Source organism: Benincasa hispida, chromosome 6 (assembly GCF_009727055.1).
Source record: "Benincasa hispida cultivar B227 chromosome 6, ASM972705v1, whole genome shotgun sequence".
Classification (NCBI taxonomy): Eukaryota; Viridiplantae; Streptophyta; class Magnoliopsida; order Cucurbitales; family Cucurbitaceae; genus Benincasa; species Benincasa hispida.
This window is the reverse complement of record NC_052354.1, coordinates 6157734-6175461: the sequence shown is the minus strand read 5'-3', so window position 1 is coordinate 6175461 and position 17728 is coordinate 6157734. Positions and strand designations below refer to the sequence as shown.

The 17728-nt window shown below is 36.2% G+C and overlaps 1 protein-coding gene across 2 annotated transcripts; it reads right to left on the bottom strand.

Annotated features, from left to right (window-relative positions):
* Positions 1-2479: 2479 nt before the first annotated feature.
* Positions 2480-17302, bottom strand: LOC120079014 (ubiquitin carboxyl-terminal hydrolase 2). 2 transcript variants are annotated; one of them, XM_039033183.1, is made up of 6 exons: positions 17112-17302; positions 16063-16106; positions 15756-15802; positions 3659-3705; positions 3481-3583; positions 2480-3370 (listed from the first exon to the last, which is right to left on the bottom strand). In XM_039033183.1, exons 2-6 carry the CDS (start codon positions 16091-16093, stop codon positions 2594-2596), a joined length of 1005 nt encoding a protein of 334 aa, XP_038889111.1. In that variant the 5' UTR covers positions 16094-16106; positions 17112-17302; the 3' UTR covers positions 2480-2593. The 2 variants fall into 2 exon arrangements, with proteins under 2 accessions (XP_038889111.1, XP_038889112.1); XM_039033184.1 differs by lacking the exons at positions 16063-16106; positions 17112-17302 and having other exon boundaries at positions 15719-15788.
* Positions 17303-17728: the final 426 nt, after the last annotated feature.

Here is a 17728-nt window from a genome sequence, read left to right as displayed (position 1 = left end):
AACTTTATATTTTGGGTAAAAATTGTTTGAAATCTCAAAGTTTCAAAAATATGTTTAAAAAGAGTTATAGTGCCTCTTAACTTTTAAATGTTACATTAATACTTTCGATCTTAAAAACAACTATTAAAGAGGTATTTGGCTCACCAACATGAGTTGAGTTGAGTTAGTAAAAATTACCAACTCAAGATTTGGCCCACCAACTTTAAACCAAATCATCCCAACTCATTCCAATTCTCCCTCCAATTTACCCTAACTCTCCCTTCCTCCAAAGTTTTCAATGGATCCACCCATCGACTACCGTCTGCGACTATTGTCACCACACTCCAGTGAAACAATCTGACGGCCACCGTCGTGCAACCAACTCCAACGATCAACTACGGGCTCTATCAATCACCTCTAACGACAAATCTAGCAACCAAATTTGACGACCACCTTCGACGACATTGTCAACGAAGGCTACCTTCAATGATCAACTCTGGTGACAACCACCTCTATCAACCAATACTAACATTCACCTCAAACGACCAACTATGATGAAGACCACCTCTAATGAGTCCCTTAATGACAATCCTAGTTTTTGTGAACATGTAAATAGATCCTTAATGAAAAACCCTATTTTTTGTGTATGCTCAACTCATACATTCTACGATCATTAAAGTATATTGTAGGGTTGTTGGTATATAAATAATAGTATTTTGTCTACATTAAATGCAATATATTATATGTAGAAAGGGTAGTTACTAAAAGAAAGATTGTGCTATTCTTTTCTAACTTTCTTATTTTCCACTTCTAACTTTCATTTTTTACATTCATATAAGAGTGATTATTAAAATAAAGACGGTAAAAAATGTCTCTCTCTTTCCTTTCTTTTATAATGAATTAGTTGTTTCATTGATGTGGTTACATACATCTTTTTCTAGATCACATCTATGCTCTGCCTCCTTTTAGTCTTAGGCTTTCGATCTAATTCATCTTGGACTTTTGAAGGTATATTGTAATATGTTTAATTTTAATTTTAGTTGCATTTAGCTTCATTATAATCTAACTATAGTTTGTTATCTTGTAGGGCCCAAACTAATTGCACAATTCACAGTAATTAGTTTGAGGTCCACTAGTATTAAGTTCAGAGTATACTTCTTATGGTCCAGGTTTTGTTTAATTGTTGAGGAACAATTTGTGATGTATTGAGTGTGATTTATTATTATGCTTTTTTCTACATGTATATAGACATTTTTGTGGACATTATTATTTCATTTGTAAGTGGCAAAATTAAAATTGACCATAAAAACTAACCATAAAAGATGTTTGCAAAAAATGAATTTGCACAAACAAAAGATATCATTTTGTTCAATTTTGAATTTTTTTAATGTTTATGATTAAGAGTTAAATAGTTGTGAAAATTTTTCATTTGTTTGAAATATATTTGGTATTTAGGAATGGAAAAAATATATGCATTATGTAACTGAGTGTTCAAAAATTGAATTCAAAATTTGTGTTCGATACGTGTTTACTTACGGTATGTATTTACTTATTAGGAATTTGTTGTGTTTTAAGAATGGCAAAAAAAGCACTTTCTAGTATTAAAAATTTTAGAAAAAAATTGTGTAGTTGAAAATTTATAATTAAAAAAAAAAAAACCCCAAAAATCCAAGACAAAATCAATTTTGTTTAGAAAAACTAATACCCCACCTCAATTTTGCACCCTTGCAAACATCTTCTAAATCCTAAGTAGGTAACCACCACGAATTAAACTCATAACCTCATAACCCTTTTATCAATGGGACATTTTCTTATTTACCCACTAGGTCAATTCATGACCTCTTAGCCCTTTTCCAATTGAAAAATAACCAATTTTAAAATAATATAAATATTCATTTTATTTCATAGAGGTACTTTCATTTTTCTCCAAATTGTTCAATTCTCATACCAATTAATCAGCAGTAAAAAATCACAAAATAGAACTCTCCTCTTAAAACTCGAGAAAGGAATATCATCTTCGATCATAGTCAGTCTCCTTAAATAATCTCAACAAATAAAGTAGTTTGAATCGCCAAAAGACCAACAATATCTTCATTAGAACAAATGTGGTAATGGATATTTTTTTTCAAACTAGTATATCAAAAAATGTAAATATGTATTGTAAATTGTTCGGTATATAATACAAATTATATTTGTTCATGCACTTATCAAATATACTTTGATTTATTAAAGTAACACAAATACAAAATGTTGTCCTGACAAAAAAAAAAATTAAAGAGTCAAGTTTGTGGGTATTAATGCAATTTTTAAAAAAAATTTAAAATTCAAGGGTACTGTGGAAACAAGGAACAAAGTTGAGTGTTTTCTTTTTATATATAATTTAATATAATAAAAGCATGTATAGTGTCTTTTTTTGTTTTTCCCACCAGAGTTTAAACATGAAGATCATCAAAGTACATAAAAAAAAAAAAAAAAACTCTAAAAAGATCCTTGCGCTCAGTGACACCAGAGACGAGGAGTTGATAACGATCAGATAATCTATTGCGTAAGTTAAGAACACCAAAAAGGTAAAGTACAAATCAAAAATAATACAACAATAACCCACAAGCAAACTTCACCTGGGGCCACCAGTTTTCTGCTTAGCCTTCTCGATAAGGGGTTTCAACTGTTTTTTTTCCGCAAGAATCTTCAGGAAGTTGAATAAAAAGGGTATATAGTTGTGTTTCCTTCTGATATTTTCAGTTCTCCACTTCTTGAGTTTTTCTTCTTCCATCAAGATTTTCTCTGTAACACCCTCAATCCCAGCATTTACTTCTGATAGAGATTTGTTTAGAAACTCATTATTGCTATTTTCCAACGGTGTTTCTGATTGCAAGGCAGCCAACTGCTGCAAAATGCGCTCTCTCTTCTTCTGGAGCTCCTTAAGCTCGGCAGTATACATCTCTTTTCTATTCTTAATTATGGCCATGAGGTTGAATCTTATCTCACTCTGTGAGTACCTTTCAATGCGTTCTTGAATCACAGGTTGAACCATCTTCAGCCACTCAAGGTCACCTTGGCTGCCTGGGCAAGGGCCATGGCTAATAGGTCCATCCTTTAACCCATCAAGTTCATAAAGTACCCCTTCAATAGGTAAGTAGCTTATAAAATGGTACACATCATCATCCTTGCTAGAAGCTTTTTGCTCGTCAGGAACGAAGGGTTCTGGCCTTGCAAAACTATTGTGGGCTGTACGTATCGCTTCGCTATTATTAATAGCCAAACCTTTGAGTTCAGGTGGGAAGTTCTTAGTAAAATCCTTCAACTTGGATAATTCTGGGCCAATGTCAATATCAGGGCAATTCATCAGAATAGACAAGATTGCTTGAGTTGCACAAGCATTGTTAATTACCTGTGACAAGGGAAAAGGACTGGAAGTAAGAAAAAGTAAGCAAAACAAGCTATACGTTCCTATTTATAACTTGATAAATAATCTTCCATGTTCGATATCATAAAGCTAACCTGACTCGCAAAAAATAGATTTGGGTTGGGATCCTTAATAACAAGACGATCATCTTTATCCCCTGGACGCCATTTGAATAGAAATATCAACCCATATATAGGCCTGAAAATGGATAGATTAAAAGACATTTGTCTTATTTACAAAATGTCAGACACAAAAATCGAACACCATACATACCTCATATTGTTAAGAGAGTGGAGATCCAACGAGTACAACTCTTCAACCTGAAAAAATAGAGTTTTCAAAGCAGCTATGTAATATTAGAACACCCTAACCCTAATGGAAATAAAAGAATTATGGAAGAGAAACACACGTAAAAAATATACTTCTCTTTCCAAAAAATAACTACAAACACCAAGTCTATTGAACTCCTGAACAATCACATCATGAGAAAATGAAAGTGATCATTGCCTATTTCATGCATATATTTCTTCTTTTTTTTTTTTGGAGTTCATGACATATGTTAGTGCCTATATAAATCTAGTATTTCAAATAATCATACAATGACCTTGTTTTTCGTTTTACCCAAAAGCCCTTTGATCTTATTGTGTCCAAGCTTTTTTGGATAAGGTTTTTATGTCCAAGTTCAATGTTAAAAATAACATAGGTGGAGTGGAGCATTTTCAAAGTGATGCGAGGCCAGGTGAGTTCAGCAGTTGCTAGACACCATCAAGTTGAGCAACCTCAAGGGGCCACTCAAATAAAGGATGCATCACTCAAGTGATGATCCCCATTTCCCCTTCAGCCTCTACAGTTTTTTTTTTTTTTTTGGAACGGAAACAATACTTTTTCATTGATATAGTGAAAAGAGCCAAAAGCTCAAAGTACAAAAAACAAATACAAAAGGAAGAAAGAGAAAAATCGAAATAACAAGAACAAAAGAGAGAAGACTAAATCGAGGATACAAAAGAACAATGAGATACAAGCACCCAAAGAACAAAAAAGCGGAAAGAACAGAGCATCTGGCAGAGAACGGAGTAATAGCCAAGAGAACTAAAGAAACTTTGAGAATAAATGAAAGCGGATGTTACTGGGAGCTGGGAACATAACCAAAAAGACCAGAAAGGTGCCAACTCGGAAGCCTCCCCTTACACTGAGATAGGCAATGAACTTAAACAACCATGGCCAGAAGACTTGGGAGGAATAGCAGTAAAAGGCTATGACAAGCCTTGTTAAGAAGAGCCAATCAAAAGCAGCACCAACCGGGTCCTCCAAGCTAAAACTTTCTGAGAGACTTGATGATACCTCACGAACTCAACTTTAACCAGAGAATAAAAATGTGAAGCGGTAACCAAAAACATAACAAAGCCCTTCAAACAAACTACAAAACTTTCACCTTAAGAAATGCCACCAAACCTTATGTGAGCAACATCAGGGACTTAAATGGCGAAAGAGCAAAACAACTTTCTTCAGCCTCTACAGTTTGGATAGTTAGTTCATGGAATAAACCTTTGCACTGTTTACTAAACTTAGTTTCACTAGGATGTTAGGACACCTCCTAACTAGAATTATGATCGAGAGTATATTGCAAGATAAACCAAGTATTAAGGCACTTCAACCCTCCCCCCTCTTGAGTATGTTGATCCAACCCTAAATCACTAACAATTGTCTGTCTTCCCTCAATCCCCATCCCTCTATTTATAACCAAATACCCTAACTAACTACTAACTAATTAGCCTTATGCCCTTATTAATACCATACTAATAGCACTAACTAGGCCCCTTACATAAACTGATGTAAGTAGTAAGAGGTTAAGTTGGATCATTGGATAAAAATATAGGTTAATTCCCTTTTTACGCCCCACTTGTATTCCAATTCTATAAATAGGAGTCTTCCCCCTCATGTATGGATAACAATGGAATATCACTTTTCCTTCAAGAATTCTCCAAGATTTGTAGTCTACATCAAATCGGTATCATACGCCTTTGTGAAAGGGCCTGATGGATGTCAAGAGCACCCACAAGTACCTCTCTCCCCCAACTGATGCGGAAGCATATTCTTCCTCTCCACGGACTCTCAACAAAAGGTCAGTAATTGCGAAGCAGTCCATTCAACTTCTTGCTGAGAATTTGGCGACAATGCAAGCCTCCATGATGGAAATGCACAAAGCTTTAGAACAACTAACCAGAGGATTCAGGAAGATGTCCAATAACAAGGATAAAGATCAAGAAAATGTGGTTGGGCTTGATTCTGAAACATCAAAGAAAGAAGAAGTTGGTTGGCAAGGTTTTTCTCGGTTTTCATATGAAAATCATGAGCAACAACACCGATTCAAGAATCGTTACAAGATCAAATGGGCCTTCAACCAAATGTTCAAGAACATCAAGGCAACCCACAGCGAGTCCAAAATCGAGTGGCCATGCTGCAAGAACATCAAGATAGGAGCGAAAATCTTAAATGTTTTAGGTCGTTATTTGACTATGCTCCCAATAGTACCAATTTTGATCATTGTTGCCCATTTCAATGTGAGAGATCCTTTTCTGACGCCACTTCAAGAAGAAGGATGTTGTAGAGATTGCAAAATTCAAATTTTCACAAAATCATAGTGATGACCTTGTTATTATCCGGCCCTATGGGGGAAAGCAAGAAGTTGAGAAGAACTTTGGTGGATATGACATCTATTGGAAGAACTTTCTTTCTGTACAATCAGTAAAGGCTATTGATTCACTAAGCAAGGAGTTCTTCTCTTTGCTTAAAGATACTGACTTGGTCAACGGGTATTTGAACACCTACAACACCGGGAGTCTTGATGAACTTGATGAAAATTTTATGTCTTGGATTTTTTTCATAATATTTTTGTTCAAGATGTAGGAGGTCGGTTTGGTCATACTCCGTTGTACAAGTTTATTTTATTTTTTAATTATTTCATTTTTTTCTTCTTCTTTTTCAAACACGAGGACAAGTTTTCTTTTTGGAGGGGTAGAATGATGTAAGTAGCAAGGGGTTAAATTGGGTCATTGGATAAAAGTACAGGTTAAGTCCCTTTTTACTCCCCACCTGTATTCAAACTCTATAAATAGGAGTCTTCCCCTCACGTATGGATAACAATTGAATAATACTCTTCCTTCCAGAATTCTCGAAGATTTGTAGTCTACATCATAAACCTTTGCGCTTGTTACTAAATTATCATTAGGAGTGTTTCTACCCTTGCATTAGCCATGCTTAGCCCTTCTATCAATTGAATATTAAAAACATTTCTTCACAATGAGGCCCAGATGCCCTTTTATCAATTGGATATTAAAAATATTTCTTCTCACGAGGGCCTAGGAGTATTTAAGAGAATACCAATGGGTTTTCCCAAGAAAGAAGGGAGGAAAAAGGGAGAAAGATTACTTGAGGCCATTATAGGCTAAGTATATAATGGTCTTAACTTCAAGTAATTATAGGAAACTCGATTTCAAATTTTCATTAGAGTAGTCAAAGGAAATGGTCATTCCCTATAAAGACCAACCACTATCCTGGTTGACAAACATTTCTGAAAAAGGAAACTAGTTTTTATCATTGTGTATATCGATCATTGCAACCTCACTGGAGATTAGAATCAAAATTCTTTGGTCAACTGAATTTGAAATTAAAGGACCGTGAAAATCTTAAATACTTCCTTCATATGGAGATTTCAAGGTTTCTTAAGGCTGCAAGTGTCTCCATAAGGAAATATGTTGTTGACACGTTAAAAGAGAAAGGATACCAAGAAATAAACAAATTGTCGAGGTCACCAATTCATGAATAATCCATTGCAAAAACATATACAGATTGTCTACTATATACCAACATGTCACAAAAAAACTCCAGGAGAAGGTTTATGCTTTAAAAGATTGACAAATAAAATATTGAAATTTAGCAAATCCAGCAGGATCAATAGTCAATAAAAGATGCGCTTCTAGATACTACAACTATGATGCGTGGAGAAACTTAACGACATAGTGAAGTAAAAGAAAAATGGTGGTTTCCTGAAGTGTTGAAGTTGAATTCAAAACACATTAAAATTGACAGACAAATCATCGAAGAGAAGTAGCAACAACTGTCGCTCTCATTTACACTCCTACAGATTGTTGACAACCTTACCGAATATTTCCCCAGTCCAATTGTCTAATAAGTTTGAAGATTTCAGATCCAAGCTAAGTATGACCAACATTTACAATCCAACTTGAGGGAGGATTAGAAAATATTATAGCCAGCTTCTTCTCATACTTGGCTAGCCAATCCTTTGAGATCCACAATCATACCCTTAATTCCCATGTAATTAGCTCTATATCTAGAAGTTGTTCCTCACAAATAGATTATTTTTTTCTTAGTTTGACTTAATAACTTGTTTGCATACATTAGTTGAGAGTTGGTCATGGTGTGAGAGTTGAGAATTGAGAAGTAATATGCTCAATAAATACATGACAAGAAACATATAATTTTTTAGTTCAAGTATCAAAACAACGACATTCCTTTTGACATATATCATCTCCCCCAAGGAAACTCAAATAATGGATTGTGAGAAAACAGGGTTGGAATCTTATTAATAAAATGAGCAGCCGTCAGAATTGCTTCTCCCATAGGCCATAGGAGTTCAGTAGAAATATGACCTAATAATAAAAGAGTACAAGTTGTTTCAACCATGAGTTTTCTTTTAATTAAAAAAATTAGAAACAAATGCTTTCATCGATAAAAAATTGAAAGAATAAAAGCACACAAAATCAAGCTTACCAAAGCCCCAAAACAGAAATGGGTAACAACTGAGTGAGATATTGCCATAGGAATAATTACAAAAAGTCGTTAAAATCGAAGTCTATAGGTATTCATGAAATTTTATGAAGGACCAAACATTGTTTGAGTCCCTTTCCACACCCCTAAAAATTCTATTATTTCTTTCACTCCAAAGGTCCCATAACAGAGTGCGCTATCATGTCGTTAGTGTTTGAGCTAACCGAACGCGCAGCACTTGGATGCTCTTCTATTGTAACACCTTCACCCTTAAGAATTCCTTAAAAGGTAGGAAGTAGCTTGGAATACAAGCCTTGGAGGAGAAGTTTTGCTATGTCTTGGAGTTAAGAATAGTTGATGGGAACCCAAGCTGGAAATTTAGAAGGTAGAATTTTGGCTAAGTGTCTGAACCATGCTTTGAAGGAAGCATTGGCACTTAGAAAAATTTCTATGGGTTGGGACCATGTGGTTAGGAGTGAAGCATGCGTTGGTCTAAATAAGGAGAGGAGAAGGAAAGTTTAGCTAAGTGTTAAGAAATTCAAGAGTTGGAAAGCAAATGACCTAATTAGGAGGTAGAACCCTAGAGCTTGAAGGTTGGACGCTCAGGGAGTATGTTGGATGCATGGGGGGATAAATAAAGGCCAATTTAAACCCAAGGAAAGGAAGATTAAAGCTTGGGGTAACCATGGAAGAGGAAGCTACAATAAGAACCCTAAGAGAAACAAGGAAAACACATGCCTTGAGGATATAGCATGCTTGAACGCCTTAGTGAGGGAGTTGGCATTCGCACTCCGGAAAGTCTAAATCTCAAAGGATTGGTCTTGGACACACAAACACCAAGTAGGTAGGCGTTGGAGTGGAGCTAAGTAGGGTTGATGTGTCCTCACCAAATGTAACCTTGGGAGTCACAACAAGATGTGGGCGGCTTAGAACCAAGCTTGAAGCATGCTAAGTATGAGGAAGAAACTCTTCCTGAACGCTTGATCAACTAGCCTTTCGTTACACCAGGAGAAACTCTTCAGCTGGGACCACTTTACGCACGATAAAATCCCTGGAAGGAGAAACGAATTCAGGTGACATACCTCAACCAACCAACCAATCCTGTGCTACCTCCCGTAACAGATTTAGTGGAGGAATATTCTTCTTCTAGCTCATTCACAAACAGCTTTAAGATGGGCCTAAAACAACAATAATAACACTCTTTCCCTACAGACTACAAAGAGTATACTAAGCCCAATTAATAGCCAAATTAGTGTGTTGAAATAAGACAAGCCCACTTAATATAATAAAGGCCAAAATGTATTAGGCTAGCTTTTGGGATTATGATAATAGAGTTGTCCTTGAAACCCAAATCATCAGAAACTTTCTCTTTCCTCATTAAAAGCGACTTTTCACATTCTTCTAAAGTGTTCACACCAGCCATTGTTGAGGGAGGCTTGATCGACGAGGAAGTCTTCATTGTCTGCATCGTATGCAAATGATCCTTCTTCAAGAACGCGTTCAAGTTTCTTGAGTACTCCGGTTTGGACTGCGTGGATACAAGGAAAGACCATTCTGATTCCATACCTTCAATATCGCCACGTTCGTCCTTCATAACTTGATTCGGACGAACTAAATCTATTGGATTAGAAAAATTATTAACAAATAAATCGCCAGAGTTATTTTGGGAGTTTCAGCACATTCAATATCCCCAAAATTCAAAAAACTATTGCGACATTTTTCATCCTTAATTTCTATCGTCACCGACATGAATCCACTGAGATTTCTTCTAACTTGAATTTTAGCTTCCGAGCAATTTGTGAGATTAAGAGTTTCTATTGCTATTCTTTCAAGGCCTCCAAAATAAGCTCCAATTGCTTCAAACGTGCGTCTACACTAGTAATCTAATGGAAGATGTTTTATTGATATCCATCCCCCAAAACCTTTCATAACTGAAGGTCTACCATGTCTTAACTTATACCATTTTTCAAATAATAAGTGATAAGGACCAATTAACTGCTACTTACCCAGATCATTGATCAACTCCTCCAAATTTCCTTGGTCAACTTTGATTAAGGCTTTATCTGCAAATAGGGGATTGATTATGACGTTGGATTGGAAGGCCTCTTTCATCTCCTTTCATTCATTAAACACAAATAACTTCGAAATGATCCATAAGTTGTTAAAATCTTCCTTAAAGACATCATAATTCTTCTGAACCCAAAAGGAATCCTTGCTCTGTTTTACCATCGCTAAAACAGGGAACTACAACTGCTTGTTAATGTACATAATTGATGACTCTGGGGCAGAGAACTTTAAATTCCTTTTTCCTTTTACCACATTTGCAAAACTTCTTTCATGTTCCCTTTGGAAATTGTGCTCAAGGATAACTTTGGTGGAGTGATCAACTCTGTTGATGGCTTCTTTAATATTTGAAGTTCCATCTGGACGGGATTCCAAGGGGCTATTAATACAAAAGCTAACCATTTCTTTAAATTCTTGCCAACCGGATTTTCCATCTCCATAAGGGATGTGGATGTTCTTCCTTCCTCCTGTTAAAGGCCATACCGCACACTCTACAAACCACCATTCTTTGTCACGAAATTTAGCAAGGCGAATAACACTTAGATCTACTATTTCCTTAAGTAAGAAGAACACAAAAGTCGAACCACTCAAAAGCCTTTTCAAGTTAGTGTGGAGCCATTGTGCCATAATCGTTGATAAGAAAACTTTCTGGCCTCTTTTCATACCTTCCACCCAAAATTCGTTACCATCTTGCCACATACATAAGAAATGGTCGAAAATGCAACAACTTTTTACCTCCATTATTCGCCTATACTGAATACACTAATTAGTAGTAAGGAAGATGGGGACTAATCGATTTTGCAAGGAAAGTGGCCGGACGAAAGGAAGAAGGTCAAAGGAAAGGGTAAGGAATTGGGAGGGAGGAAGAGGAGCTCTCTCCAACAGTAGCAAGATTGTTGAAGCAGACCTCAAATTCATAGCCTCAAAGCAGGTGATCTAGGTCTTCCTCCGCCTTCCGATAAAGAATACAACTGAATGAACCTACTAACAGAGGCATCTTTCTCGAAAGTCGAGCCATAGCATTCACACGACCAAGTAAAACTTTCCAAGAGTAAAACTTCACTTTCTTCAAAACTTTAATCCTCCACAAAATATCAAAGACATCCTTGACGAGAAAGGAATCCAACAAATGTTGAAAAAAGAACTTATACGAGAATCCCTCCAAATGAGGAAACACAAGGCAAAGGGACCTCCCAACTAGCCAAATGTGAGGCTTTTCCCTTTGTCATCCCTTCGCAAAGAAAATCCCACATAAGCAACTTCTTAATGCTTTTGCAAACCGTGCAAGGGGGTCAAAAGAGAGAGATATAATATATACTATATAGGAATGTAGCTCAAAACTCACCAAATCAAAGTAAGTCTCCCAAGAGAAAAAACTCTTTCTCTACGAGGCCAATCTCCTCATGACCTTTTCAGCTGTCAACTCTCAAAAAGCGATGGCTTGGATTACCCTCCAAAAGGGAGACCAAGTTAGGAGGTGGGAAAGGGAACCAAATTGCAATTGATCCCCATAATCTGACATTTTGACATGTTAATCTCAAGTCCAGACATAGTCTAAAAGAACCCCAACATATGGTTGTGAAGTAAATAATCCTCCTCCATTTATACCAAGACCCTTTTTGTCCAAAACCTTATCCAAGAAGTTCCACTCCTTCTCAAAGTCAATTTCGAAAATCACTTCTTTATTGGCTCTATAATTCTCAATGGTCTCGTTGGCAATACGAGCCTGATCTAAAATCTGTCTTCCTACAATAGAAGCTTCCTTGTGACTCAGAGATCGTCAAAGGGAGCATCTTCCTAAGACTATTACACAAGACCTTAGCCAAAATTTTGTACACATTTGTGATAAGATGAGACTAATTGGTCTAAACTCCTTAAGCCTATTAGCTTTTCCCGTTAGGGGAATGAGGCAAACAAACATCTATGAAATAGAATTGTTCAAAATAGTGCTCATAAAGAACTATTTGAACACACCTTCCAACTCCCCTTTCAAGATGTAATCTTCCGTACACAATTAAAAGATGAGAAAATAGTAAAATTTCAGCAGCTTCTATGTAAAGTAGAAAACAATCTAATTTCTCATTCTTTCATATGCTCGAGTATGGTCTTTGGATTCCTCATAAAGGTACTCGGTAAAATCTTTGACTAAATTCTTAAATTCTTCCTCCCCTTTAGATAGAAATATATTGTGACCTTTGGAAATCCAAGAGTTCCAAAAGAGTCAATGTGCTGATTTGGATTCTGTTTTTTGGGACACTAAATTGCTCGGCCACTCTACAACATAAGCTTAGTAATCAAAATGTATCCCCTTCTATTTGCCTGTTGTATCTGGCAAATGGAGAAGATTTACAGCATCTATTGTTTGATTGCTCCCATACAAGCAAGTACCGGTGGAAGTTATTTTCCTACTTCAACTTATCTTAGGTTTTTGGACAGTCATTTCGAGAAAACATGTCCCAAGTATTGGTTGGCCTATTGCTGTCTTCTAAAGCACAAATTCTTTGGTCAAATGCAGTTAAGACCTCAATTTCTAAGATTTTCGATTTCATGATAAGCCCTCGGTTTGGTAGACCGTCTTGGTTCTACTCGTTTCTAGCATCGTCGAGGAGCTCCCAGTCAAAGTTCTTTGAAAATTAATCTGTTCGGGATATTTGTCTTAATTGGAATGTTTTTATCTTCTCTATGTAATCATGGTCCCAAGATAATTTCAAGGACTTCTTTTGTATATGGATGTGATGAAGGTGCTAAAGATGTACCAACCTAGTTGAGATATCTAAGTGCACTTACTGATCCTAAGTTTCTATGTCCTTGTATTTTGTTCTTGTATATCATTGTATCTTGAGCATTAGCCTCTTTTCATTTCATCAATGAAAAGTTGTTTCTGTTCCAAAAGGGGGGAAAAATCTCAATTGTCTTGGGTAAAAGGCCAATGAAAAACCATTTGGGATCGATGACTTACTCATTTCACTCCCTTTTTTTATTTCCTCCAAAGTAAATGGAGCAACCAACTCGTCTCCTCCCCTCTCACAAATAGGACACCAATCTACACCCTGAACAAATGGCTTAGGATGCTCTAGCAGGTCATTGAGATTGGAAAAGAAGAAAGAGAATCTCTTCCCCAACCTCGTTCTCATAACGGGAAAGCTTTCCACAATCCAAAAAATGAGGGCCAATACTATTTAACCCCATTACTAGGAGAAAACAAGAAACCCAAAGAGTTAGAACAAAAATTGGGTTCGCCAACAACCAGCCCTTTGGATAAAACCATACCTCCCCTTGTCCCATCACCCACAAAATTAACCATTGGATCAAGCATAGGCCACCAATCTCCCAGAGAAAAAGTCAAAGAATAAGCCAAGACACACCCAGAAACCAAGAAAGGGTTTAAATAACTCAAAGACGAAAAAAGACTCTTCCTTTCCAACTGCCCCTCCCCCCTTCCCAACACACCTATGGCTAGAAGCAAAGATTTGGGTTCATAAAAAGAAAACGATCCCTCCCCTCCCGACAAGAAGCCAACAATCAAAGGATAAGGCACCAAAGGCAAGAAAGAGAACTTACCTAGCAAGCTTCATCGTTTGTATTAACCACTAGAAGAGATTGAGATGAGCTCCCATTAAAAGGGTCATTTCAAGTACCCTTTTCTTATATAAAGAAATAACCACTTTTAATGAGAGAAAAATGAAAGAATACAAGGACATGAAAAAAATAAAATAAAATAAAAAACCAGCCCACAAAAGAATAGACCACCTCTACAAGAAGGGGTTCCAACTGTGCAAAATAATCCCTATAGTATAGTTACAAAAAGTTTTCGAAACCAAAGCCCATAAAGATACATGAAAATCGATGAGAGATCAAACCTCACTATGGTCCCTCTCCACCCCTCTCTAAAACCCCTACTATTATGATCCCCCACAGCACCCACAAAATGGCACGCACCCCAGCACACTAGAGGAACGATCCTTCTCCCCACCAGAAGGATTGAGAAGAGACTCCTCAATCAAGCCATTGACATCTCTGTGATGAGCAACCCTCATGCCAAATGAGGGAAAGAAAGAATCCCATACAGAACTAGCAGAATCACAATGCCACAAGATATGGTCCATATCTTCCTCCGCCTTCTGACAGAGAATACAGCAAAACGACCCACCAGCGAAGGCAACTTCCTTTTAAGCTTATCCATCATGTTAGCACGACTGTGTAAACCTGTCAAATAAAGAACTTCACTGTCCTAAGGATCTTAATCCTCCAAAGCACTGAAAAAACCGATATACCAATGGGAAAAGGATCAACCAAGATACAAAAGAAAGAATTACACGAACCCTCCAAAGATCAAGCTCCATATCCTCACATCCCTCCTCCCAATTCTAAAAGGAAATATTCCATTTATTTCAAGTACCCATGTTAGAAACAAGAGTTGCTCTTCCCCCCAACCTCTCTTTGGACGAATCAAGCAACTTCGAACCCATCCAACGTCTCATTCAACCAACAAGGAATTCAAGGCTCTCCCTTCCCCGAAAAATAGCTCAATCAAATTTAAATGTCCAACAAAGTTGATAAAGAGTTGAAAAAAAAGACTCATCATAAAATTTAATCAGTGTTGATGGGTCTGAGCCAAACTCCCCTTTTTCAATGAGCTTATGCTTTGATTCAACGACTTTTTTTTTCTTTTGAAAAAGGATACGACACTTTTCAGTAAGGGAATGAAAAAAACTAATGCTAAAAAATACAAGGATCACAAAGACAAACCTATAGCCTTAGCAAAGTGTGTTGTTTTTTGTTTGTACAATCCAAAGGAATATTTCCTTATATGGGGATCAAATAAATTGCTCCTTTGTAAATTAAATTATAGACTTGATTTCCTTTATCTCATTTGTTTATAAGAAACAATTTTATTAATTGAATGAAGTATCCAAAGATGACCAAATAAACAAAAAGGGCCCATTTATTGGGAATGCAAAAGATATTTCCAATTTGCAATAAGGAAAGAAAAACTATTGCTTTTTATAGTCGGTATATCTTTACACCAAACAAAGCATTAAAGATGGCAGAGTCTACAATGTCCTTTGAAGTTTTGCTTTTATACTGAATGATTCTTGCATTTCTTTCATCCCAAATCTTCCACAAAACCACTTAAATTATGAAAATCGGTAAGTGTCCTTATGTGGCTTTGGATTCCATCCAAAGTATTCCAATTCCATTAATAGAAGAGTATGTTACTCTTCAATTTAATATGGTATTTGGATTCCATACAAAGTATCCAATAATCACATCCACCTTGATGAATTTGTATGTCTGTATAAACTATAACCCAATTCCAGTCACAAGGAAATCAAATAAAGGAAGCAAAGTTATGTAAAGTCTGTTTCTATTAGGCCAACTTTTCTTCAATCCAATTGAGGCATCTAATATACGTATCTTCATATAACAATAGCATGCATAATTAGAGATATTGGCCAAAAGAGCACGTCAATGACATACAGATAAAAAACAGCATTGGCATCCAAATAAAACCTACTTGAACGCCTTTTACTTGCATCTGTTGAATAAGCTCCGTAAAGACACCTGGAAAGAGAACAACATGGTCCAAAATTTTTCTTAATTCAATTGAAAACTCATAACTACAATACAAACCATTTCTAAGACTACTTCAATACTACAAAAATAAATTAGACATTATACTTCTACAAGAATGCTATACAGCAAGTTATCTACTTGTTTGCTAATATGTAATCTAGAGGTAAACGTTAAAATAGAGAAATTGGAAAAGCATGAACATAAGAATTAAATAAATAAGGAAAACCAGAGACCAAACAAATGTATACCAGGGTCAGATTCAATTGTGCACCAAGACATGATGATTCAGAAGCTGCACGACACAAAGGGATCTTTAGTGCATACACCAAGCATGGTTTAAAATAACGAGAACTACCGGCACTTATCAGTATCAGATTGATATCCACCAATGACAAGTTAAAAATATGAGCAAAAATGTTAGTTAATTAGTAGAATAGATTTATTGGGAAAAGGCGAATAAATGCATTGGTGATACGGACATTTTTGCTTCAAGAATAACTTTTCAAACGTGAAAGTAAGATAACCAAATTTCTATCTGCCAAAAGACACATTTAAGAAGAAAGATATGGAAATTGGGAACATAAGAGAGTTGGGATCTAAACCATCCCAGAAGTCCTACTTAACCCCAGAGTTTTCTCTTTCTTCCACCAACATGAGTGAGTGTCTAATGGGATAATCACGACACTTTTCTATAAAATTTGTTGTTTCGTTATCTACACAAAATCTATGGCATCCATAACACATATATGCGCATAGAACACGTCAAATGATATAATTCTAAAAATTGAAAGAAAAAAAAACATATAAATACAAAGCAAGCATGGGCAGACGACTACTCGACGTCCACTACTAAATCTCCAAAATATCGAAGTGAGCTTGGAAAAGAAACGGATGAATCAATAAGAAGAAATGACGGTTTAATACATCCAATTGTTGAGAATTTAACTCTGAAAGCGAGCAAGAGAATAGAAACAGAATCGAACGGCCTAAGATCCGTATGAGCGAGGGAGGCGCATTTCTTTGCTTCTACCGTTATTCAATTGTGTTTCGATGAGTGCGACAGATGACGGGCTTCAAATGAGGGGAACAAACGTATGCAACAAATGAAAATGGCAGTACACCCACGTCCGAATTGGAACAGGCAAACAAAAACCACGTCCCTATTTATCGCAAGATTGCTATTTGGCTATTTTATTGGGCAAAAAAAAAATCAAATGACTCCTCCATTCTTTCATTAGACAAGCCCTAATTTTTTTTTTCAATTGAGAAGAAAGACAGGTGGAGATTGAGAGAATACCAGTAACAACAAAGAGGATAGAAAATCGGCCCAAAACCGTTGGAAGGAGGCTGCGGCAGCAGTACTGAACGGGAGAGAAGCAGCGGTGACACTGAGCTGCTGAAACGGAGGAGATGGCGTGAAGAAGACGGTGGCGTGGAACACGTTGATAGATTAGGGCTGCTGGACTAATATGAGCTTCTTTTTTTTTTTTTTAAATTCCGTTTTCGTTTTTCTTTATTCGGATAAAAATTTGGACTAAAAAATAGAAAAAATTAAAAAGATAATATCGTTTTAGAAACTATTTAGAAAAATATTATTATTTTTAAATTATTTGTAAAAATATTGTTTTTTTTTTTTTTAATAAGTCGAGGGTTGAAAATTCGACCTACATAGGTCAAATTTTGAACCCTCGACCTTCTTTTCACTTGTACCTCGAACTTTGAACCCTCGACCATGCCCTTTCTAATATTATTATTGAGTCTGTTTAATTATCATTCCGGAGACCTTTCCCTACCTTTCCCTATCAAAAGATCGTATTTCTAAATTTTCATAAGGTCCCTGGAATTCCTTCCAAAGTTTGTTGAATAATTTTTACGGATTCTGTCATCTTAGCAACTAAATAATGAGCTAATGAA